The sequence below is a fragment of the Leuresthes tenuis genome, unplaced genomic scaffold (assembly GCF_036924035.1).
Source record: "Leuresthes tenuis unplaced genomic scaffold, fLeuTen1.0.hap1 SCAF_23, whole genome shotgun sequence".
NCBI lineage: Eukaryota > Metazoa > Chordata > Actinopteri > Atheriniformes > Atherinopsidae > Leuresthes > Leuresthes tenuis.
This window is the reverse complement of record NW_027325377.1, coordinates 1,391,287-1,408,527: the sequence shown is the minus strand read 5'-3', so window position 1 is coordinate 1,408,527 and position 17,241 is coordinate 1,391,287. Positions and strand designations below refer to the sequence as shown.

Sequence of the window (17,241 nt, the reverse complement as noted above, 5' to 3'; positions counted from 1 at the left end):
GATCCGGGAGCTCTGCGTTTACCCATGAGCTGTGACATCACAGGAGGGGGTGGAGCCACAGAACAGCTGCCTCACACCTTGTTTTATTTGTCCTGTTAGGCTCCACCCCCAGGTGAACGCGTCATTATCTATGGAACAAAAACACAGAAGCAGAGTCCTTCCTCTTCCCCTCTGCTGCTGCTTGATAATTGTTAACGTCCTGTTCTTCTTTTGTTGCCCCAAACCTTCACCCGGTTGGTTCTGGTGAGGCAGAACCAACCGGGTCGGCTCCACTTTAGAGGAAACCTGCTAAGTTGCCATGTTTTGGCAGTAAATGGGGTTCACTGCTGTCTTCTGTGGGTTTTTCTGGCACACACACAGTTACACACTCGGGGTTGTTTCCTCCCGTCTCGGCGGCAGATATATCCTTTCAGCCCGGTTGCCATGGATACGTGGTCGAAGCGAGCCCCGGCTGAATAAAACGCGGAGTCCTGGGAAAAGTAATCACACGTGGCTGTACAGTACACAGTGTGTGCTCACCTCCACACACACTCTCATAAATCAGAGCTGGGATCCTTTAGAGTGCAGAGTTTTAATCAGGAAGGTTTTAATGAGGCGAACCGGTTAAACTCAGCCGGTACCGTCTGAAGAGCTGTGGTCCAGCTGTTTTCAGGAGTCTCCCTGAACAGGGAAAGCAGCTCAGCCTGGTTGGGAACGGGTGAATCAGCGGGTGATTGGCTGAATTTAGGGCTGAGCAGGAACATGGATGATGCTGTTGAATGTAATCTGATTACTGTTGACGTCTGTGTGTTGCAGGATGAACGGATACGAACCTTCAGCTCTCGCCTCGGGGGTTTTCAGCTCCTACAGCTCGCCCATCAAGTGAGTCCTCAATGGTTCACACATCAGTGTTTTTATGGAAGTTATACATTGAATAAACAGTGTTTTTATTTGAAAAACCTTGGCTACAGATGGTTATTTTTCAACTTGGACAAAGAAAGTTTTGGATAAAACTGGGCTGCAGCAGACGGTTATTTAGGTAATCGATTCTTCTTCTTCCCTCGATCAGGGCCACAGCGAGTCGATCTCGATGACCCGTAATCGATTATTCCAGAGTAATCGGACGATAAATACTTGTTTAAAAGCATGAACCACTGGTTTAAACTTTCAGCTGCAGGTGAAAAGAACAAGAGGACGATATAATGCTGGTGTTAGAGTAGTTCTGCTGACATTTAAACAGAAATTAGACACAAAAGTTGTCCGACAAGTTGCTTTTTCAGAAAGAAAAAGTGTCTCTCTGCACAGTCCAAGCCTCGGCTTCCTTCTCAGTTTTAAGAAAGAGGACCAGAGAGTGTGTCCCAGCTTCAGGGCATCAGATACTCAGCCTCCCTGGAAAAGCTGAGTCCAGGGTTCTGGAGAGGTGGTTCAGACCGATTATCTGACCTCAGATCAGATCTTTACCCTCTGAGTCACTGAGGCATCATGGGAGTTTAACCAGAACAGTCTACATGTGTTTGTGACTTAAAGAAGGTTCATGATCCCTGATCTATCCTCATTCTGGGTCCAACCATCCAACACATTTAAACTTTCAGCTCTTATCACCTCTCAGCTGAGTTATCAGTGTTCTGTAGCTCATATTCTCCTGTTGGGTTTTCAGCAGATGCATCAGTTCAGTGTGAGCAGGACAGGACGGACAGCCTCTGTCCGAAGGTCCTAAAGCTTCATCAGTCCATCTGTTAAAATCTGTTTAACCACATCTGCCTCCTGAGAAAGTTTGTGAAAACACTGGATGAAAAATGAGCCGGGTGTTGATGGTGGTCCTGAAGACATTAAGCAGCGGCTTTGAAGCTAAGTCTAAGCTAATTAAGCAGCTTTACAGTTGTTGTTATGGCGATTTTAGCTGTGAAAAGCAATGTTTGGCTTTCAAAATGTCTTAAAATGGCCAGAGAGCACTTTATACAAGCTAAACATCCATCCATTTATCCATTTACCCATTTAATTCAACTCAGGGCCGTCCCAGCCCTGTCCCAGCTGTCATTGGGTGAGAGGTAGAGAAGAAAAATGAGCCGGGTGTTGATGGTGGTCCTGAAGACATTAAGCAGCGACTTTGAAGCTAAGTCTAAGCTAAGCTAAGCTAATTAAGCAGCTTCACAGTTGTTGTTATGGCGATTTTAGCTGTGAAAAGCAATGTTTGGGTTTCAAAATGTCTTAAAATGACCAGAGAGCACTTTATACAAGCTAAACATCCATCCATTTACCCGTTTAATTCAACTCAGGGTCATCCCAGCCCTGTCCCAGCTGTCATTGGGTGAGAGGTAGAGAAGAAAAATGAGCCGGGTGTTGATGGTGGTCCTGAAGACATTAAGCAGCGGCTTTGAAGCTAAGTCTAAGCTAAGCTAAGCTAATTAAGCAGCTTCACAGTTGTTGTTATGGCGATTTTAGCTGTGAAAAGCAATGTTTGGGTTTCAAAATGTCTTAAAATGACCAGAGAGCACTTTATACAAGCTAAACATCCATCCATTTACCCGTTTAATTCAACTCGGGGTCATCCCAGCCCTGTCCCAGCTGTCATTGGGTGAGAGGTAGAGAAGAAAAATGAGCCGGGTGTTGATGGTGGTCCTGAAGACATTAAGCAGCGGCTTTGAAGCTAAGTCTAAGCTAAGCTAAGCTAATTAAGCAGCTTCACAGTTGTTGTTATGGCGATTTTAGCTGTGAAAAGGAATGTTTGGCTTTCAAAATGTCTTAAAATGGCCAGAGAGCACTTTATACAAGCTAAACATCCATCCATTTATCCATTTACCCATTTAATTCAACTCAGGGCCGTCCCAGCCCTGTCCCAGCTGTCATTGGGTGACAGGTAGAGAAGAAAAATGAGCCGGGTGTTGATGGTGGTCCTAAAGACATTAAGCAGCGACTTTGAAGCTAAGTCTAAGCTAAGCTAAGCTAATTAAGCAGCTTTACAGTTGTTGTTATGGCGATTTTAGCTGTGAAAAGCAATGTTTGGCTTTCAAAATGTCTTAAAATGGCCAGAGAGCACTTTATACAAGCTAAACATCCATCCATTTATCCATTTACCCGTTTAATTCAACTCAGCCAGCCCTGTCCCAGCTGTCATTGGGTGGGAGGCAGAGATAAAGTGCTTTGTGTAGGCTTTAAATCACAAGAGACTGAGGTTATCCAAGTTAAACCTGTTGAATAACGACTTTAGTTTTCTTATTTTATTTTAGGCCGAAATGTCTCTGGTCTGAGAATAAATTGCTTTTAATTTCTGCCTAAATGAACGTTTTCTTTAGATTAACAGCGAAATTTATCTCAGATGAAATGATGGATCGATTCTGGACTTGTGTTGGTGTCCCTCTGAGGAGCAGAAGTTAAATGTTGTTGCAGCTCAGTTTCTTTCCAAGAAAACTTCAAATGAATTTTTAATGAAACTGAAACCTGAGACGAAACTGTGTCAGTTTGTGTTTAACTGATCTGTTAAACCGGCTCCTGTTTTAAAGTTTATTTAAACTTAAAGTTTAAACCTTAATTTGAACTTCTTTGTCTTTAGAAAATAAAATAAAAGTAGAATCCGATGCAGCAAAAGTTGTTCTGGAGCCAAAGAAAGTTCTCAGGTTTCCTGGTTCTGGTTTGAACTTCTCCAGGAGGATCTTCCTCAGTAATGATGTCATATAAAAGGATCCAGTAGGATCTTCCTCAGTAATGATGTCATATAAAAGGATCCAGGAGGATCTTCCTCAGTAATGATGTCATATAAAAGGATCCAGGAGGATCTTCCTCAGTAATGATGTCATATAAAAGGATCCAGGAGGATCTTCCTCAGTAATGATGTCATATAAAAGGATCCAGGAGGATCTTCCTCAGTAATGATGTCATATAAAAGGATCCAGGAGGCTCTTCCTCAGTAATGATGTCATATAAAAGGATCCAGGAGGATCTTCCTCAGTAATGATGTCATATAAAAGGATCCCGGAGGATCTTCCTCAGTAATGATGTCATATTAAAGGATCCAGGAGGATCTTCCTCAGTAATGATGTCATATAAAAGGATCCAGTAGGATCTTCCTCAGTAATGATGTCATATAAAAGGATCCAGTAGGATCTTCCTCAGTAATGATGTCATATAAAAGGATCCAGGAGGATCTTCCTCAGTAATGATGTCATATAAAAGGATCCAGGAGGATCTTCCTCAGTAATGATGTCATATAAAAGGATCCAGGAGGATCTTCCTCAGTAATGATGTCATATAAAAGGATCCAGGAGGCTCTTCCTCAGTAATGATGTCATATAAAAGGATCCAGGAGGATCTTCCTCAGTAATGATGTCATATAAAAGGATCCCGGAGGATCTTCCTCAGTAATGATGTCATATTAAAGGATCCAGGAGGATCTTCCTCAGTAATGATGTCATATAAAAGGATCCAGGAGGATCTTCCTCAGTAATGATGTCATATAAAAGGATCCAAGAGGATCTTCCTCAGTAATGATGTCATATAAAAGGATCCCGGAGGCTCTTCTTCAGTAATGATGTCATATAAAAGGATCCCGGAGGCTCTTCTTCAGTAATGATGTCATATAAAAGGATCCAGGAGGCTCTTCCTCAGTAATGATGTCATATAAAAGGATCCAGGAGGCTCTTCCTCAGTAATGATGTCATATAAAAGGATCCAGGAGGATCTTCCTCAGTAATGATGTCATATAAAAGGATCCAGGAGGCTCTTCCTCAGTAATGATGTCATATAAAAGGATCCAGGAGGATCTTCTTCAGTAATGATGTCATATAAAAGGATCCAGGAGGATCTTCCTCAGTAATAATGTCATATAAAAGGATCCAGGAGGCTCTTCCTCAGTAATGATGTCATATAAAAGGATCCAGGAGGATCTTCTTCAGTAATGATGTCATATAAAAGGATCCAGGAGGCTCTTCCTCAGTAATGATGTCATATAAAAGGATCCAGGAGGATCTTCCTCAGTAATGATGTCATATAAAAGGATCCCGGAGGATCTTCCTCAGTAATGATGTCATATAAAAGGATCCAGGAGGATCTTCTTCAGTAATAATGTCATATAAAAGGATCCCGGAGGATCTTCCTCAGGAGGGACAACTGCAGTTTTTAAAGATTTGGGGAAAGTTTGGTTGGTAGAGCTTCTAAACACGGTTTTAATGAGGTCGTGGCTGAAGTTTAGTGGATTTCTCAGCATCACACTGATGAGCTGTGTGCTGGTGTCAGATTGGACGGCTGTCACCAGTGTTAATCGCCCCCGTTCATTATGAATGAACTCAGAATAAGGTGTGAACATCTCCAGTTTCCTGCCGTCGTGTCGCACGTTACTTAGTGCAGAGCTGGTCTGAGATCAGCACCAAGTTTACTTCACATGGGATCAGTCAATCTGACCGGAACCAGAACAATATTATCAAAATAATGGGACAGGGTTCATGAACAGAGCTGGTTAGAAATATAATGATCAATAATCAGAACCAGTTTGGTTAAAGGTGACATATTCTGCCTTTTTTTTAACCATTTTAAACAACTTTCTGAGGTTTTATTGAGACGTTTGAGACAGACTTTGGTGTAAATACTGCTGGTTTAAGCTCAGCAGCTCTCTGTCTCAGCCCTGTTTTAACACCTCTTTATCTGTTTTCCGGGTGGAGACTCAGTTCGTTTGTTATCCAGAGATAATGAAGCTGTTCCTCCAGTCACACCAGAAACACTCCAGCTCTACAGATATAGTTACTCTATTGATCCCAGAGGGAAATAGTTTAGCAGTTAGCTGTAAGTTAGCAGTTAGCTGTAAGTTAGCAGTTAGCTGTAAGTTAGCAGTTAGCTGTAAGTTAGCAGTTAGCTGTAAGTCAGCAGTGAGCTGTAAGTCAGCAGTGAGCTGTAAGTTAGCAGTTAGCTGTAAGTCAACAGTTAGCTGTAAGTTAGCAGTTAGCTGTAAGTTAGCAGTTAGCTGTAAGTCAGCAGTGAGCTGTAAGTTAGCAGTTAGCTGTAAGTTAGCAGTTAGCTGTAAGTTAGCAGTTAGCTGTAAGTCAGCAGTGAGCTGTAAGTCAGCAGTGAGCTGTAAGTTAGCAGTTAGCTGTAAGTCAGCAGTGAGCTGTAAGTTAGCAGTTAGCTTTAAGTTAGCAGTTAGCTGTAAGTCAGCATTTAGCTGCAAGTCAGCAGTGAGCTGTAAGTTAGCAGTTAGCTGTAAGTTAGCAGTTAGCTGTAAGTCAGCAGTGAGCTGTAAATCAGCAGTTAGCTGTAAGTTAGCAGTTAGCTGTAAGTCAGCAGTTAGCTGTAAGTCAGCAGTTAGCTGTAAGTCAGCAGTGAGCTGTAAGTTAGCAGTTAGCTTTAAGTTAGCAGTTAGCTGTAAGTCAGCATTTAGCTGTAAGTCAGCAGTGAGCTGTAAGTTAGCAGTTAGCTGTAAGTTAGCAGTTAGCTGTAAGTTAGCAGTTAGCTGTAAGTCAGCAGTGAGCTGTAAGTCATTAGTTAGCTGTAAGTCGGCAGTTAGCTGTAAGTTGGCAGTTAGCTGTAAGTTGGCAGTTAGCTGTAAGTCGGCAGTTAGCTGTAAGTCGGCAGTTAGCTGTAAGTCGGCAGTTAGCTGTAAGTTAGCAGTTAGCTGTAAGTCAGCAGTTAGCTGTAAGTTAGCAGTTAGCTGTAAGTTAGCATAAGATGCTAGCAAACAATGCTTTCTCATCAACCGTAATGGACCAACACATTGAGAGTAATCTTAGCTTAGCAGAGGAGGCGGAGCCAACTTAAGGAGTGACGTACTTTACAAATGAAAATCAGAACGACTCGTTAAATGAGGAACTTTCAAACAAAGAAGAACTAAATAAATCCCAGGGTTGTGTTTTTGGGGAGTTTTACACCTGCTGGTGACCTCAGATGCCCTGATATATGCTCCCAGGAGCAGGAAGAAGGGATTTTTCCCATATAGGAGGTGCTGCACATATATTTAACTAAAATAAATTAGACTTTAGTCACATTTAGTTTTTGATGACAGCAAAACTGTTAATTTTGTGTTAAGCTGTAGCCTGTTGCACATGATGCTGAACAGTAGGGCTGTAGTGATACACTCATCTCATGATACGGTACACGGCATTCAGCCAATGATTCGATACGATTAGATTCGATACACATCATTTTCTGAAAGATTTTAAAGGGACGGTGTGATTTGACATGAATCGTTGCTGATTGGACCGGTGACCTTTGAACTGAGAGGAAAACACCGGCAGACAAATGGAAACTAACAAACATGTCTTCAGCTACTCATGTTTATGTTGTCAATATTACATCATCAACATGCTTGTTTTACTTGCTAAATACCATAAACAAAAATCCTAATTCTCTAATCACAAACCATCTTTTTTTTTATTTTAGAGGACCTAAAACAACATTACAACGATCCCACATTCTATAAACAGAAAAGCCATAAAAACACAGAGCTATGCACTCTATTTAACATTTTTATGAACTAATTTATCACTGTTTTGTATAATGTGGCCCCCCCGGGCATTGTTTTGTATTATGTTAATGTTCTGTGTTTTCACTAATTTTGAAGAAAATTTGCTAAAAATATATATCGCGATATATATCGATATATATCGCGGTATCGATAAAATCGCTTTTTCACAAATTTTTAAGAAAGTTTGCTAAAAAAGAGAAAAAAATTCAAAAACGATACTTGCAGCTGAAAAATCGACTTTATCGGGAAACAAAATATCGATATATATCGCGATATATATCGCGGTATCGATAAAATCGCTCAGCCCTACTGAACAGATCATAATTCCATTGATAATTTTTACTGGTTCACGTAGAGAATGTAAAAACACGTGGTTTTCTAAATGAAAATAAGGTTTTATCTCTATTTTTATGATGAAATTATTAGTTTTACTTTCTTTACCACAGAAAACTGTCCTCAGTTTCTTGTTTTAAGTGTTTTTTCGGGGGTTGGTCACTGTATTTGGGGTTACGTTTTAGGTTGGGTTACCGTTTTTTTTTTTTTTTTTTTTAAACTATTTTTTTGTGTTTTCGGTTTCTTTTTAAGGGGAAATCACTGTATTTAGTTTATTTGAATTTGTTCTATTGTTTTTTTTTCTCCATTTCCATTTTTATTCGTCTTCTTTTTGTTGTTTTTATATTTACTTTTTCCTCTTTTTACATCAGTTTTTTTACGTCTGTTTTAGCGCGTCTGTTTTAGCGCGTCTGTTTTAGCGCGTCCGTTTTAACGCGTCCGTTTTAGCGCGTCCGTTTTAGCGCGTCCGTTTTAGCGCGTCCGTTTTAGCGCGTCCGTTTTAACGCGTCCGTTTTAGCGCGTCTGTTTTAACGCGTCCGTTTTAGCGCGTCCGTTTTAGCGCGTCCGTTTTAGCGCGTCCGTTTTAGCGCGTCCGTTTTAGCGCGTCCGTTTTAACGCGTCCGTTTTAGCGCGTCCGTTTTAACGCGTCCGTTTTAGCGCGTCCGTTTTAGCGCGTCCGTTTTAGCGCGTCCGTTTTAACGCGTCCGTTTTAGCGCGTCTGTTTTAACGCGTCCGTTTTAGCGCTGAAGCATCAGCCAATTAGTCTTAGTAACAACCATCCATATGATGGACGATGACCAAACCCGCCTCCCAGCCAATCAGAAGCCAGCGATGACTGTTGAATCTGTAAAATCAGTTTTTATTGGCAGTCTAACACCGTCTGTGTGTGTTTCAGTGGCCACGACTCTCCGTCTCCGGAGCCTCCCAGGAACAAAGCCAAGTCCAGTGCCAAAGCTCTGTACGGTGAGTAGTTCTGCTTCAAACACACCTTTACAGATGTTGGCTTCATCAGACCGACACGAGCTTTGGGTGGCGCTGGTACCGAACCAGATCGGCTGTTTTAAATCTGAACCATCTGTCGTTTGTCAGCAGGATCGGATGAAATGTATTTCCTGCGTCCATCTTCCAAACATAAAAAGAAAAGTAAAAGTGAGACATCAGAGTGTGTGTGTGTGTGTTGTTGGTCTTTTGGACGTTTAATTCTGTGGGAAAATGTATTTTTTTCTTGAAATTAAGCCGAACAAACGTCCAAACCGACCAAATTGTTGCTTCTGTTGTTCGATCTGAATGTGGAGCTGAAACATCTAACGTTTCCATTTCTTCCTGCTTAAAGCAGCTCTGTGCAGAAGTTTGAGCTCCTAATCAATAAGTTTGAACTTCTCAGCCATTTTACTGGTTTTCTGTGCAAACGTTCCTCTTGGAAAAGTCCAAAGTGGGCTGAATGGATGTTTGTATCAGCTCCAGCTTGAACCCTCCATGCTGCTGTGGTTTGATTCCTCTTAAAGTTCAGCTTTCTTTGCTGTTACTTCTTCTTTTTGACGTGTTCTTAGCTCATTTTTGAAGTCGTAAAACTGTTGCAGTGTTGGTTTTCGTCACAGTTTACACCCACAGCAGCACGCCTCACATGTGAGCTTCACTTCATTACAGGAAGCAGATGGCATTCGAATCAAATCGGAGCAAAAAGAAACCCTCCCAGCTAAGTCTGTCAAAGACTGAGGGTAAAACCGCTCATAGAAAGTCCAACATGAAGACAAAGCCGAGGTTTTTAGCTCCTTTCAGATGTGACCTTGGGTTCTTTAGCTTGTTAAAGGTTAGGGTTAAGCTTCTGATTGGGAAGGTTATCAGAAGGTTATACAGCAGGGTTGCTAAAGGCTGCAGATTAAAAGTGCTCAGAGATAAAGTGACACTTTGAACGTTAAGATACTTTAATTCAGGGATAATTCGGATAAAACACGTCTGTTATCTGTTTGGAAGTGAGTAGAAACTAGGTTTGAAGTGTTATGTGGGACTTTTTGACCAGTGTGGGGGTGGTGAAGGGGTTAAAAGAGGTAATAATTCATCTGAAGCTGCACCACTGAAAGTCGCTGGTTCATTCGGACCAAGTCACACAAACTGGGTTTGGTCACTTTGGACCTTTTTGTTTCCTTGGAAAAATGGAACCACAACTTCGTTCAAAGAAATTGGCCTTTAGCACAACAGATGGGATTAGAACCAGGAGTCTGCCCCCCCCCCCCCCCCCCCCCCACTGTGCAGCTGTTATTACAGATGAATAACAAAATAAAACATAAATCAGCTGACAAACGTGTAGAAAGCTGAAGTGCAGCAGAGAGGAAGGTGTGGTAGGAACCTTCAGATCTATATCAATGGGTTGGGCTGTTGTTTCTGTTGCTTAGCAACAACTCAGCTGATGATGTCACACACGGCGTCAGCAGGTAACTCAGGTGAAGTCTCAGCAGACAACATGGACAGAAACTCACAGCCAGCAGTTCAACATCTGGGCTGCAGAGACGCTCCAGGATTCCACCATCTGTGGTTAACCAGCTCTGTGATCCTCCTCCTTTACTGTTAGCGCTCTGTCTGCAGTCTCTGTCTGCCCGGATAGTCTTAAAGCTGAGCAGAGAGCTGTTAGAGTTGTTCCTGCAGCCAGGTCCAGGATTCCACCATCTGTTGTTAACCAGCTCTGTGATCCTCCTCCTTTACTGTTAGCGCTCTGTCTGCAGTCTCTGTCTGCCCGGTCCAAGCTCGTCCATTTTATCCACCAGAGATCTCATATTTCCCCTGATGATTAAAGGAAGAAATGGTTTAAACTTCCTCCTTTTCCTCCATTTTGTTCCTGCTCTGATCTCCTCTTCAGCTCATCTTGAGTTCATGCTTCTAGTTTCTAACCTTAAAAAGTTTACAGGAAAGCTTCAGGTCTTTAAATAGCTTTAAAAAGACGGTCTGTAGAATAATTTGGTGACTGTTTGTCACCTCGAAGCGTTCAGAGGGTAAAAATGTCCGGTCAGGGTTACGGAGTGTCTTTGAACACATCAGCTGAGCCTGTTTCCAGGCAGAGACGCCTCAGGTGAGCTGGGTCCCGCAGAGTCGTGGACATCAGGCTTTTTTATCTTCAGCTGATAAATTCTCAGCTGACCCAATGACGGCTTCTTTTTCTGGAGGGTCGTGAACAATGTGGAGCAGCTGCTGAGGGCAGATAGTGAAACAGTGACTGATTTATTGATCCGTGTGGACGAGATGCGACTTTGTTGATGTCATTAAGGTTGTCGTGTGACTGCTGCAGTTTGTTTAGAGCAAAGATAAAGAAGAACCCAGAAATAAAAACCCTGAGAACAAACGAAACTAACAGACATGAACACCAGTTCTTGGCCTGTTTCTAATCTGCAGCCTGTTGGATGGGAGGTTTTCTTTAAAAACACCAGTTTAAATGGTTAAAAGTTTAACTTTAATCAGTTTGTGAAGATGAAGTGTCCTGTCAGAGGTGCTCTTAAACTAGCTTAAACGCTTCTCATCTCCTGCCTTGGTGGAGGATCATAGTTTCCCAGAGTCTCTGGGCCTAACCCTAACTGTTTGTTCTGTTCTCCCACCAGAACAAAGAAAACATTTCACCAAAACCAGCATCAACAGCCTGACGGACACCTCTCAGTACCACGTGGAGGTGAGTACCGCCACCCGCCACCGCCAGGATTTCCCAGTGGAACGCAGAATGACGCTCGCTCTGTTTCAGCACCTGACCACGTTCGTGTTGGACCGCAAAGACGGGATGATCACGGTGGACGACGGGATCAGACGACTGCGCCTGCTGGACGCCAAAGGGAAGGTGTGGACTCAGGAGATGCTGCTGCAGGTGGAGGAGCGGGCGGTCAGTCTCATTGACCTGGAGACAAAGGTGAGACTGTAGAGGTTCTGCAGAAATCTGCCAATCTTAGCACAAATGAACCAGAACCTGCAAACGGATCTTTACTGAGGCATCATGGGAGTTTAACCAGAACAGTCTACATGTGTTTGACTTAAAGAAGGTTCATGATCCCTGAGGGATTGTGTTGGGGGGGGGCTGTGAGGTCCGATCTATCCTCATTCTGGGTCCAAAGTGGTTCTGGTTCACGTCGGTGTTGGACTCCACTTTCAGCTTTCAGGTTCCTGCTCCATCTTTGTTCCAACCCTCACCTGTACTCACAGATCTGGGTTCTGACCCAAAGAACGAGGTCGTGGTTTCCTTCAGAGGGGGGCGGGGCTCAGCCTTAGAGACAGGGGGAGGAGCTCCATCGTTTAGAGGGAGGGGCTCCATCATCCAGTGGGGAGGAGCTCCATCATTCAGGGGGAGAGGCTTCATCGTTCAGGGGGAGGAGCTCCATCATCCGGAGGGAGGGGCTCCATTGTTCAGGGGGAGGGGCTCCATCGTTCAGGGGGAGGGGCTCCATCGTTCAGGGGGAGGGGCTCCATCGTTCAGGGGGAGGGGCTCCATCGTTCAGGGGGAGGGGCTCCACCGTTCTGGGGGAGGGGCTCCACCATCCAGGGGGAGGAACTCCATCATCCGGAAGGAGGAGCTCCATCGTTCAGGGGGAGGGGCTCCACCATCCAGGGGGAGGAGCTCCATCATCCAGGGGGGGAGGGGCTCCACCATCCAGGGGGAGGAGCTAAATCATCCAGTGGGGAGGAGCTCCATCATCTGGAGGGGAGGAAGCTCAGAGTAGAGCCGCTGCTCCTCCACATAGAAAGGAGTCAGCTGAGGTGGTTCCTCGGGTCAGAACCAGAACTCACTGGACGGATTATATATCCCATCTGACCTGGGAACACCTCAGGCTGCTCCAGGAGGAGCTGGAGCGGGATGTCTGGACACACCCACATTAGACCTGATAAATGGACTAATTATACAGCACTTTTCTGGTCTTTCACACCACTTCTTTGTTCCACATGAACCTCATGAAACTGATGGACGCATCAGTTTCATGAGGTTCAGTGTTTTGTCCAAGGAACCACCGATCCTGTGACTGGCTCCTCCTCTTTTTTGTGTTTTTAGTGTAAAAACCGACTGTTGTTGATGTTTCTGATGAATGGACTGAAGTAATTCTTGCTGATATGAGCTTCATCAGTCCGTTCGGTTCAGTCTGACCCGACTGTTTTTCAGAACGAGCTGGAGAACTTCCCCGTCAGCTCCATCCAGCACTGCCAGGCGGTGATGAACGCCTGCAGCTACGACTCCATCCTGGCTCTGGTGTGTAAGGAGTCGGGTCAGAGCAAACCGGACCTGCACCTGTTCCAGTGTGACGACATCAAGGTAAACATCAGACATGAACCCTAACCCTGACCCTCAGGTTGAGACGGTTTGTTGCTACAGCAGAGAAAGTCCGAGTCAAAAACCCTCAAAACGTAAGAAAAAGAAAATGATTTGGGACGAAAGTGACCTTAAGGGTCCGAGAGCAGAGCCCTGTGGTTCTCCACAGATTCATAAACCTGCAGCTTGACCAGACGAATAAAGCTGAGATGTTTCAGAGTTCCTGTTTGATCCTGATAAAAGAGAGAAATCCTGTTTCCAACAGGCGAATCTGATCCACGCGGACATCGAGAGTGCCATGATCGACGCCAAAGGAGGGCGAGTGAAGAAGCGACCGGAGGCTCTGAGGTAAGAACGCTGCTTTGGTGCTTCAGTGTTTAATGCTGGCGTCTGATTGGCTGATCCGTCTGCCTGTCTGCAGGATGATCCTGAAGAGCGACGGCGTGATCCCGCCTCCCCCCTCAGCGCCCGCCCCTGAACTGCCGCCACCGTGCAACCTGATGGACCACAAGGGTCGGGCGACCGCCTGGTCGGCCTGGAACCCTGGACTCAATGAGCAGCAAGACAGTGAGTGATGTCACAGGAAGGGTGACCAATGAGGGGGTCAATGGTTCTGGATATTTGGAGCCACTAAGTGGCCTTAAAAGCTTCCTTTTGGAGGTTTTGGTCGAGCCTTCCAGCTGAAAACTGACTCATGTTACATCTCAGGGACAGTTTAAGGTACAAAACCTGTGGCAACATACGGAGGAAGCCAAGAAAAGGGCTGCTCTGACTCTGTTTTACTCTTATTTAGAGAACAAACAGCAGAATCAGAGTATTAAACACACCATGAAGCAGTTCAAACGTGGTTCACAGCCACAGTAACGGCCAATAACTTCGGTCTGATCTGGAGAAGCTTTAAAGAGCTTTAAAGGGGAACTCCCCATTCAAAGGACCCTTGTTTTTATCCACAGGGTTGCATCCCTTCTTCATTTCCCAAGCCAGGGGGCGGGGCCAAGGGTCACCTGTCAGTTTAACTCCGCCCTCACCTGGAGAAACGTTCCACAGGAAGCTGGAGAAAAGTTACAGATGATTAAAAATACTGCAAAACACATAAAAAGTATAAAACAAAAATAAAACCCTGCTAAAGTAATCAGACCCTGACCCTCAGCTTCATTAATGCAGCTCACAACTACATTACCCACAATGCCCTCTGCTTACTGGTGTATTTCAAACAGATTTTGGACAATTTAAATTGGAATTAATCCCTTTTTTAGGTTTTGTCTCTTTGAATAAAAGAGAACTTTTGTGTTCAAGAAACGTTTCCTGATAAAAGACGTGAATCTGACCTTTGACGTGCTGTCAGACGGGTCGTTTCCTGCTCACTGAACTCGGTTATACATCATTTCCTTTGTTTGGTGTCTGATGTTCTGGTCGTTTCAGGCGAGAAGCAGCAGCCGCTCTCGCAGGACGACGGGCCGAGCTTTAAAGGGGAACTCCCCATTCAAAGGACCCTTGTTTTTATCCACAGGGCTGCATCCCTTCTTCATTTCCCAAGCCAGGGGGCGGGGCCAAGGGTCACCTGCAGGTTTAACTCCGCCCTCACCTGGAGAAACGTTCCACAGGAAGCTGGACAAAAGTTACAGATGATTAGAAATACTGCAAAACACATAAAAAGTATAAAACATATCTGCTAAAGTAATCAGACCCTGACCCTCAGCTTCATTAATGCAGCTCACAACTACATTACCCACAATGCCCTCTGCTTACTGGTGTATTTCAAACAGATTTTGGACAATTTAAATTGGAATTAATCCCTTTTTTAGGTTTTGTCTCTTTGAATAAAAGAAAACTGAGTTTAACTTTGTGTTCAAGAAACGTTTCCTGATAAAAGACGTGAATCTGACCTTTGACCTGCTGTCAGACGGGTCATTTCCTGCTCTCTGAACTCGGTTATACATCATTTCCTTTGCTTGGTGTCTGATGTTCTGGTCATTTCAGGCGAGACGCAGCAGCCGCTCTCGCAGGACGACGGGCCGAGCTTTAAAGGGGAACTCCCCATTCAAAGGACCCTTGTTTTTATCCACAGGGCTGCATCCCTTCTTCATTTCCCAAGCCAGGGGGCGGGGCCAAGGGTCACCTGCAGGTTTAACTCCGCCCTCACCTGGAGAAACGTTCCACAGGAAGCTGGAGAAAAGTTACAGATGATTAAAAATACTGCAAAACACATAAAAAGTATAAAACATATCTGCTAAAGTGATCAGACCCTGACCCTCAGCTTCATTAATGCAGCTCACAACTACATTACCCAGAATGCCCTCTGCTTACTGGTGTATTTCAAACAGATTTAAATTGGAATTAATCCCTTTTTTAGGTTTTGTCTCTTTGAATAAAAGAGAACTTTTGTGTTCAAGAAACGTTTCCTGATAAAAGACGTGAATCTGACCTTTGACCTGCTGTCAGACGGGTCGTTTCCTGCTCACTGAACTCGGTTATACATCATTTCCTTTGCTTGGTGTCTGATGTTCTGGTCGTTTCAGGCGAGAAGCAGCGGCCGCTCTCGCAGGACGACGGGCCGAGCTTTAAAGGGGAACTCCCCATTCAAAGGACCCTTGTTTTCATCCACAGGGCTGCATCCCTTCTTCATTTCCCAAGCCAGGGGGCGGGGCCAAGGGTCACCTGCAGGTTTAACTCCGCCCTCACCTGGAGAAACGTTCCACAGGAAGCTGGAGAAAAGTTACAAAACACATAAAAAGTATAAAACAAAAATAAAACCCTGCTAAAGTAATCAGACCCTGACCCTCAGCTTCATTAATGCAGCTCACAACTACATTACCCAGAATGCCCTCTGCTTACTGGTGTATTTCAAACAGATTTTGGACAATTTAAATTGGAATTAATCCCTTTTTTAGGTTTTGTCTCTTTGAATTAAAGACAACTTTTGTGTTCAAGAAACGTTTCCTGATAAAAGACGTGAATCTGACCTTTGACCTGCTGTCACACGGGTCATTTCCTGCTCTCTGAACTCGGTTATACATCATTTCCTTTGCTTGGTGTCTGATGTTCTGGTCGTTTCAGGCGAGAAGCAGCGGGACGACGGGCCGGTGGACGTGGCGGCGGCCCGGGTGGACCGAGACGTGGTGAGTCTCTGCTTTGAAGCTGATCCCAGAGCAGCTGGAGGTTGCTCCAGTTCGCAGCACAATGGATGAGAGTTAAGCCGATTGAAGGGGCGGTTTGATGTAAACATAATCAGAGTTTGGAGGCTTTGGAGGGAAAATCTGCTTACATAAAGAAGTTTCTGGTGTTTTCACAGCAAATCCTCAACCACATCCTGGACGACATCGAGTTCTTCATCACCAAGCTTCAGAAGGCCGGCGAGGCGTTTAACGAGCTGTCCAAGAGGAAGAAGGTGAAGAAAAGCAAGAAGAAGAGTCCCGGAGGTGAGGCACGCCATTCAGGAAGGGTTCCACTTATTTTAGTGAATTCATCTGCTGTTTGTTTTCACATGAAATCATTTTTAGAACAAACCTCCATCTAATTCAATTCAGTTTTATTTATAAAGCGCCAGATTACAACAACTATCATCTCAAGGCACTTAAGTAATATAGTCCAATTCAAGCCAATTGGAATTCAATTAATTGTAATCATAATCCAATTAATTCATATGGAGCCAATTCAAAAATAATATCCGATCTAAGGAAACCAACAGATTGGACCGAAACTGGTCTTCAGTCCAATCTCCCGTCCTGAGCCTGAGGGACTGTGGAAAGGAACGACTCCCTTTAACAGGAAGAAACCTCTGGCAGAACCAGAACCAGGAAGAACCCTCTAGCAGAACCAGAACCAGGAAGAAACCTCTGGCAGAACCAGAACCAGGAAGAAACCTCTGCCAGAACCAGGAAGAAACTTCTGGCAGAACCAGAACCAGGAAGAAACCTCTGGCAGAACCAGAACCAGGAAGAAACCTCTGGCAGAACCAGAACCAGGAAGAAACCTCTGGCAGAGCCAGGAAGAAACCTCTGGCAGAACCAGAACCAGGAAGAAACCTCTGGCAGAACTAGAACCAGGAAGAAACCTCTGGAAGAACCAGACTCAGGAAGAAACCTCTGACAGAACCAGGAAGAAACCTCTGGCAGAACCAGAACCAGGAAGAAACCTCTGGCAGAACCAGACTCAGGAAGAAACCTCTGACAGAACCAGGAAGAAACCTCTGGCAGAACCAGACTCAGGA

At 44.4% G+C, this 17,241-nt stretch overlaps 1 protein-coding gene across 2 annotated transcripts in view; it reads left to right on the top strand.

Moving 5' to 3' along the window:
- eps8a (EGFR pathway substrate 8a, signaling adaptor) overlaps positions 1-17,241 on the top strand; it is a 70,407-nt gene that overhangs the window by 21,130 nt on the left and 32,036 nt on the right. The window contains exons 1-10 of one of the 2 annotated variants that reach the window (XM_072377442.1): positions 765-861; positions 8,655-8,722; positions 11,347-11,414; positions 11,484-11,645; positions 12,885-13,034; positions 13,297-13,379; positions 13,453-13,598; positions 15,551-15,588; positions 16,115-16,150; positions 16,324-16,450. In XM_072377442.1, coding sequence (XP_072233543.1) covers positions 797-861; positions 8,655-8,722; positions 11,347-11,414; positions 11,484-11,645; positions 12,885-13,034; positions 13,297-13,379; positions 13,453-13,598; positions 15,551-15,588; positions 16,115-16,150; positions 16,324-16,450 — 943 coding nt within the window. In that variant the 5' untranslated portion in view covers positions 765-796. Of the gene's footprint in view, positions 1-764; positions 862-8,654; positions 8,723-11,346; positions 11,415-11,483; positions 11,646-12,884; positions 13,035-13,296; positions 13,380-13,452; positions 13,599-15,550; positions 15,589-16,088; positions 16,151-16,323; positions 16,451-17,241 lie in introns of those variants that run through there. The other variant, XM_072377443.1, reaches the window with a different exon arrangement.